Raw genomic sequence first — 8,019 nt, 5'->3', positions numbered from 1 at the left:
TTATCCTCCAAAACATCATCATGAGACTGGGCCATCCTCAGAATGTTTTAAAAAGCAAGCAGCACTGTCAGCGTCTTTCCTATGACCGCGGCTTTCACACAAACGTGCTCTTCAGTTACGTCGCGCACTGGTTGTGTCACTAAGGATATTCATGGCACATGCTGCTCTGTGAATATTTCCCCATATTAAAAGAAAAATTCTAAACTTTTCCCCCCTTAGTATTACATGTCTTTGTGGTTTCTATTAAAACAGTCAGCAAGAATATAGGGCCATTAAGTCATGCTTGGCTTAAAAATAACACTTGCATCAAATTAAAAAGAAAGAATCAAATTAAGTTCATGGAAAAATCTGGAAATATACCTTAATTAAAAACATTTGACTTTTTCGTTTTTTGCTGTGCTCAGAAATCTATAATTCTTTCTATACAATTACAAGGAGACGTGATTAACAAAGAAAAAGGGTGGGAAACTCTGCTGATGTCACATTAAATCTTCTGAACATTCGGCACATAACAGATCTAAAACCTGGCAAACTGTGTATTTAACTATAATGTAACTGCAATGTGTGGGATGTATAACAGGATGGGCCGAGTTACAGGAGAGACACCTCAAAAGCTCACGCAGCCTGTGAAGCAGGTGGGATGTGACAGGGACTCTGTAATTTCAGTGTTTAATCCAAATGGAAGTGGGTCATCAAGAAATATGGATCATCTAAACATACAAAGTTTCTGTAAAACAAAGAGAAGGGATGATGAGTGTGTGCGTGTGTGTGTATTAGAGAGAGAGGCAATCACAACTGCTCTGTGTCAACATTTCCATCACATTAAAAGCTTAAGAAACTGCCACACTGTGACCATCCTTAATGCCTTAACAGGACGCTATGCTTCTGCACAGAGGCTGTACCAGCCTGTATTTTTTATTCTTGATTATCTAAATGCCCTTCCATGTCAGTTGCTCCTGGTTCCACTTGCCAGGGACACTCCACTGGCCTTTGAGAAAGTGCCTCGTCTAAGGAAGCACTGGCAAAGTCAGTCCCTCCATGCACATGTGGGGCAGGGGCAGCTGTGTCACTGCACTGTTCGAAATGGTGCACAGGAGCAGGAGCAGAAGATATCTGAACCTGGTGTGGCAGGAGGAGGTGTGGTCCACAGTCTGACCATGCTGTAGTTTTCAAAAACATACAGCATTAAACACATTTAAAAGCACATACAACTTTTTCCATGAAACTGCTAACCCCACAAAGCTTGGTCTTAAGTCAGGAAACTCTGCTCATGGCTTACCCGGAACATCTGCCTGCTTCACGGAGGCCACTCACTGCTGCAGGAAGCAATGGGAGAGCAATCGGGCCTTGAGGGCTTGAGAGAGGAAAAAAGGAGTCCCCACCCCTACGATTTTTTCTGTCATTACTGGGCCTTGGAAGGGGAATCAAACTTGGTTAAAAGGTTAATAATAATTCATGTCCAGCTTACTATTACTCAATAACCATCAAAGTCGCTAACTCAAAATTCTGTTTTCTGGTTTACAGGATCAGAGTCATTACACTCGCTATTGAAGACTTTATTGAATTTTACACTAAGCTTTAGCTGACTGAACAGGTCAAGCACTGCGGCTCAGTTTTCTTTATTCTCAGAAAGTCATAAAGCCCTCTCTAGTTTGCAACGCTGCTCACTAAGAAACTTGACTCAGCACAGGGTCGCAGAAGCTGACCTCCTGAACAGGTCAAGCACTGCGGCTCAGTTTTCTTTATTCTCAGAAAGTCATAAAGCCCTCTCCAGTTTGCAACGCTGCTCACTAAGAAACTTGACTCAGCACAGGGTCGCAGAAGCTGACCTCCGTGGCAAGGGTCGCAGCGCTGCAGAGCCCAGCCTACAGCGCCCTCACTTACGTGCACAAGCTGCTCCTGGGTGTCGAACTCCCTGGTGCAGCCTTCCCAGTGGCAGTTGGTCTCATAGACGACTTCGGGCTCCTGTTTGCTTTCGTCTTTGTCCCCTTCCTCCTTGACTAGGGTTGTTCCTTCCGGCTGCTCCTGAAAGGCAGGGGTGGGGGAAGAAAGCAGATGGGGGAATAAAATCAGAAACAGTGGGAGGGAAGACAAAGAGGAGAGTAAAAACCTGATTTAGATTTGTCTTTCTCCTAATGCGGTTTTTCAGTGAAAGTAAAACAGAACCCTGGTCTGTCAGGAACGTTTTATGAGTAGAAGTCAATCACATGGAATCATGTGTACGCATTTTTTCAGATTTTCCGAATACACCTTCCCAGATTTTTAATTTGTGATTCAGCAGCTCAGATCATAAAAATTGAGGCCAAACTTTGCTGCCTTGAATACAAAGCTGAAAATAAACTAAAATGTCATCTAAAATATAAAACAAAAACAACGCAAAACAAAACGCATAAGAAAAGCAATTAGGTCATGTAGTCTTTACCCAAAAGACTGGTCTATTTTGTTTAGTTGTTTTAATTCTTGTCAGTGTATTAAATTGTTTATTCTTATATTTTTGTAATCCAGAGAAATGGTTTATGAGTACTTCTAATTCTGTTTTCCCTGGTGTTGGAGGCTGTGTGAGGCCCTCTGTGGACTTTATAGAGATAGTGCCTTCCTGATTCAACCTATGATCTTCAAAGATACCCTCACAGCCCAAAGCTGGAGAACCACAGCATCTAAAGCTGGGGCACAGTCCTTTCCAGTCTTCTACTGCAGCTTCAGAGCAGTGCAAATACAAAGAATTTCCAGAATTCTGAAGGGCATTTAGGTGTGTAGATTCAGATTCTAATTTGGGGCAAGATGATAAAAACTATATACAAGCAATGAGATGTAACCAGCAAGGCTGTTGTCCAGCAAAATGCAAGAAGAAGGATCAGTTTCAGAATCCATCCTCAAAGTTCTTACTGAAGAGGAAATATGGGTTGAAGCAGTCAGATTTAGGTTGAAACATCTTGATGATAGCAAGGTCAAGGTTCTGTGGATGTCTAGACTCCTATTTGGGGGAGTTAACATTCATTGAGCTCCTTCTTGTGTCAGGCACAAGAACCCCATAATATGGTATTATGGGTATAACCTACACATTATCAAACTGAGGCCCAGAGGATCTAAGTGACTAGAAGCAGAGTCCAGACTGAAATGTCTAAACTCCTCCTTTCAGGATTTTGGGTAGATGAACAGAGACTGACTAGACTTAGATTTCCTCCTGGTTCTCCAGGATCTCTTTGCAAGTGGAAAGTAGCAAAATAAGAAACCATAACAGCATGATCAGTGTAGGGAACATCAGCAGCTCTTGCCCAGCTCAGTCTTGGGGCCAGGAGCTCAGTAATTCAGGCCCAGGATCAGGGATGAGGCCTGAAGCCTGGTCCCATCTGTGGTCAGCAACAGATTAACCAAGCCTTTTACTCTATGAACTACAGTTGCCTACACTCTCAGGCTGTCTAGACTATCAGGATTGTGTAGCCTATACAGCTTCCTGAATTGCTCACGTTTGCTTCTGAGCTAGAGAAACAGATTTAGTCACTCTGTAACTGGCCTTCCGTCAAGCATGCCAAGGCCAAAAAGGCAGCGGACAGGGAAATGCTGTGGAAAGACACCAGGTCTAGGGAGGAGTGGGGGCTGGCCTGCACAGCCTGGGCATCCTACCTGTTGCCCCCGGGCCCCCGGGCTGGGCAGGTCTTCGTCAGGTTTGATCTTGGACCTCTTGTTGTGCATTGGGTCACCCGTGCTGCTCACCGCAGATTCACTTGTGGGCTTGTTCTGCTGTTCACATTTGCAGGGCCAGAGACAAAAATTAGGTTTTGATCAATGAGCAGTGCCATGATTAAAACCTGTGACTCGAGACAAGCAGGCTTACTGGCCATAGGGCCATGACTCTGGGATGCTCCAATCCCAAGGTAACAGAGTCCAGAAAGTATGTTCAAAGCTGGAAAACACATTCATGAGGCAGCTCTTCATATTTAACTCATGGGTAGATAAACTCCCTGTGGCTTTTAAAAGCTAGAAAAATAGCACTGGAGCCCTAGGCTTTAAAAAGCTCCAACAATGTATTTCAACAGAACAAAAGTTGTGAGGTGGATAGGAGACCAACACGAACCATTTGTGAAGTTCTTTAATTAGGAGCATCCTGACTCTTCTCTAAACCATATCAGTGTGAAAGTAAGAACAGAGAGTCTAGTACAATTCTGCCCTTGCTCTGAAGCATTGCCGGATGCTAAGTAGCAACTGCTGTTTGGCAAGGGTGTAGATAGTGACCAAATCAGAGCAATACATCCACACACTGTGTCTACACTGGATGTGGTTTACGCTTCAGAGCAGAGCCTTATCAAGCAGGCTGCTTTCCCACCAATGAGAAAATGACTCTGGTGGAAGAAGGGACTGTTTGATGAAAAGGACGCATGTGCACAGTCCATGCATCAAGACTGAAGACTATACCCGTGGGTCACAAAGTCCGGAGGCCAGTATGGAAGCCATGAGAACACTGAGGTACTAGGGACCAACACGGACCAGCCCATCGAGCTTTCTCTCTCACCTGTGAGGACTCGGAAGGGCCGGAGCTGACCTGGACGGGGTTCAGAACTGCAGGGATCCCTGGAATAGGCCTCTGTGTTGGAAAAGTTGGGGCAGGGTGGATGAGTGGAGGGCTATGTCCAAAGGCAGAGCCTAAGCTTTGCTGGCGGCTTAAGATCTGTTGATGCATGTGGAGGGAGACGGGCGCAGAAGGGTAGGTGAAGCTCAAGGCAGGGCTGCATGTGGGGAGATAAAAACGAGAAGACCATCAATGCTGACAAGTACAGAGTATCGCATGTAGCTTTAGTTTTGGCTTTAATTTTACCATCCCAGACCACATCGGGTCTGTCTGATTAAATAAGAAGGTAGAAACGATTACTGCCAAACATCCTGAAATCTTCCAAGAGAAAGATGACTACTGAGACAAGACACGCGTGTGTGTGCACATACACACGGACCTGAAATAAGACTCTGCAAAACAGAAATGAAAGGCACCCGCTCAATAATAACTATTTATTGCAATAACAAACTTTATATAAAAAAGAGAATGAGTGACTACATGCTTTACGGTACTGTTAGTGGCTCCTAGTTCTGTATGTTCCTGTGCATGGGGCAATTCCTTTAATCTTAGCTCACACCGTGCACTTTCATATGTCTCCAGATCTTATTACAAGAGGAAAGAAAATCAATTGGTTAAATGTGTTTTGAACACCATGCTTGTCATATCACTCATTTGTTTGTAAAGATGGAAAGCTTGGTTCATCCACAATGCCACCTAAAGAATTTCCATCAGTGCCGTCTGCTTACAGAGGCTGATGGATTAACCTCTCCCCACTGAAATCGGTGATCAATGGATTCCGATGGAGGAATATTCCAATGGGAAAGCGCGGCTCCCGCTTCTAACTAAACAGCGTTAAATGTCTATTAGAGCCCATTATGCATGCTAATGCTTGTCACTACTGTATTATGCCACAGTATTTCCCAGGCTACGGTAAATTCTGAGGAAGCAGTGATATTACCTAAAGATTTCTCTGCTAGCAGGCAGTGCCAAATAGTTCTCTGTGCCAGCATAGTTCAGAAATAAATCCTCTTAAAGAATGAAGTGCTCTTCAGGAATTTGCCAATGGTTTAAAAATCCATGAAAAAATAATAACTGCATTCGTGGAAATTTCTTTTAAAAAATAATCAGTGAAAAAAATATTTATATATATGTTTCCACCATCCTGGTGTGTAATACCCAGAAAGAATCAGGGTTTCTTGTAATGTCAAAGGCTAGCAGGCAGTGCCAAATAGTTCTCTGTGCCAGCATAGTTCAGAAATAAATCCTCTTAAAAGAATGAAGTGCTCTTCAGGAATTTGCCAATGGTTTAAAAATCCATGAAAAAATAATAACTGCATTCCTGGAAATTTCTTTTAAAAAATAATCAGTGAAAAAAATATTTATATATATGTTTCCACCATCCTGCTGTGTAATACCCAGAAAGAATCAGGGTTTCTTGTAATGTCAAAATTAGAACTCATGCAAATTTCCAGTCTGGTGGGTTAATTACTACTGATGTTAAGCACATTAACTGAGAATAAAATAATTACAATAACAAAATTCAAACCATTTCAACAACTTTAAGTAATAATTCCAAAGATATACTCTGTTCATTAATGTGACTGTACATTTTGCCTATTTGACTACACTCCATAAAAGGCGGCTTCAATGGGATTACATTACTATTATTCCTACAGAGAACCTTACACTACAATAGCTTGCCCATTTAAGACTGAATATCATTAAGAATACCCTCGGAGAATTTCACCAGGCTTTGAGGAACTCTCCTTTCATTCTGTATTGTGTTTCTTTAATAAAGGAAGGCAGAACATGGTAAAAACAGTCATTGTTCACAGTAAGTTAGGGAGAAATCAGTAACCATATTCCGTTTCTGCGGCACTATAGTTTCTGCCAGTGTTTCCGAAAGCGACCATGAATGATTACAGCAAGACTTAGCTAAGGTAGCTGTGTGGATGATTGATAGGGCATTAATCAAAAGATGCATATCTGCCTCCGAATTTGTTCACAAGCTTTCTTCTAATAGCTGATTTCATGTTCACTGAGCTCTATGCCAGTTTGTCCAATTTATTTTTCAGTGTACAAGCCATTCATCAAAAAAACACAATGATTTAACATGCCCCCCTTTCCTTTGGGTGAATGGATATTACTAAGTGTAACTACCTTATTGTATTCATTAAAGAAACAAAAAACAAAAGACCCTACTTTAAGTATAACAGCAACGTCACCAGACTTTGCATGCACCTCCACATACCTTTCCGAATTCCAGGAGCCTGAGCTACCTGGCCAGCGTGGGAGGGGGCCCTGAAGGTCACTGCACCTCTAATTCTGGGAGGAGCCATATTCTGGGTTTAAAAAGTCAGTACCTAATTAAGAATCAAGACCATTAAAGAAAACATTTTCCCAAGGCATAAAATGCCCTTGGTTTTATATATAAGCAATTTAATACAAATGTTAACAGCCAGACAGGGTAGTTACATTTTTAAAAAGATGTAGGAGGGGCGAGCAAAACAAGGCTCACATTCCCACTGCAGTTTCTTAGAAACAGGCTTTTCCTAATCCTCAGGTGCACAGGTAGGGGTGGTGAAGGCTCTCAACATGCTTTGGTAACATCCCTGTCAAGGGCCACTTTTCTGCTGGTAAAACCCGGTGACAGCAATAAACATTCGCTAAAATCCATGTCAACTATTAGACTGCACCCGGAATGCTTGAGTTATTCTCAGCCTTCACAGATTATTTGTAAGGAGCCAAGAACAGACATGCTCTCTGCGTGGCATGCAAACCCACGGGCAAGGAGAGGCACTGGAGGCCCTGTCTCCACCCCGCAGAGTGGCCGCAGCCATTGGCACTGCAGGGAGGAGAGCTGCTTGGCTGAGGTTACAGAGCCCGTTCAGAATCTGATGACAGAGTAGAAAGTTCTGGGCTCTGACACAGCACTGGTTCGCAGATTTGGTCATCAAGGCTGCTCTGTTCTCAGACGCTGCCTGAAGAGGTCTTTGTGGAGCTTTAGAAGCAGTAGAGAAGGGCGATGACCGGTCCCTGCAGGTCTGTCCAGAGTAACACCTGGAAGCCCTGCCTGTTAAAACGCCTCCCCTGCTCCCTCCTTCCTGTGGAAGGTGAGGAACCAAGCCCCCACCTGGGAGCCCCGCATCCTGAGAAGCTACTGTCTGGCAGCACAGCAGGAGTCACTCTGTATATCAGTGACACAGGAGGTGCTCAGTTTCCCTGGGCTCAGGTTTCATGACATGCCTCGGGGTTTCCAGCCACTCCCTGAGGTCTCAGGCCCCCTCCTCTGAGCTCTCCCCTCAGGGGAGGAAAGTTACTGTTGCCAGTTAGGCCTATTTTTAGCACCAACACTGGAAAATGAGACCGCAGGGGTCTGGCTTACTCAATCCAGTGGCTGGGTACGCTGAGTAGAGAGCACAGAACATTGTTGAATATGCCAGGTGCATATAACTGGGAAACACCCCTTA

General features: G+C 43.7%; 1 protein-coding gene across 1 annotated transcript in view; it reads right to left on the bottom strand.

Annotated features, from left to right (window-relative positions):
- Positions 1-1,829: 1,829 nt before the first annotated feature.
- The window catches only part of LOC103605981 (transcriptional activator GLI3-like), a gene marked incomplete at its 3' end in the record, with an annotated part of 85,453 nt that continues 79,263 nt past the window's right edge, over positions 1,830-8,019 (bottom strand). The window contains exons 7-9 of the mRNA XM_008590576.1: positions 4,511-4,724; positions 3,625-3,741; positions 1,830-2,025 (exon numbers count right to left, since the gene is read on the bottom strand). Coding sequence (XP_008588798.1) covers positions 1,830-2,025; positions 3,625-3,741; positions 4,511-4,724 — 527 coding nt within the window. The remainder of the gene's footprint in view (positions 2,026-3,624; positions 3,742-4,510; positions 4,725-8,019) is intronic.

The sequence above is a fragment of the Galeopterus variegatus genome, unplaced genomic scaffold (genome assembly GCF_000696425.1).
Source record: "Galeopterus variegatus unplaced genomic scaffold, G_variegatus-3.0.2 Scaffold6209, whole genome shotgun sequence".
Classification (NCBI taxonomy): Eukaryota; Metazoa; Chordata; class Mammalia; order Dermoptera; family Cynocephalidae; genus Galeopterus; species Galeopterus variegatus.
Note: the sequence above shows the minus strand (reverse complement) of the source record. Positions and strands in the feature narration are given on the sequence as shown.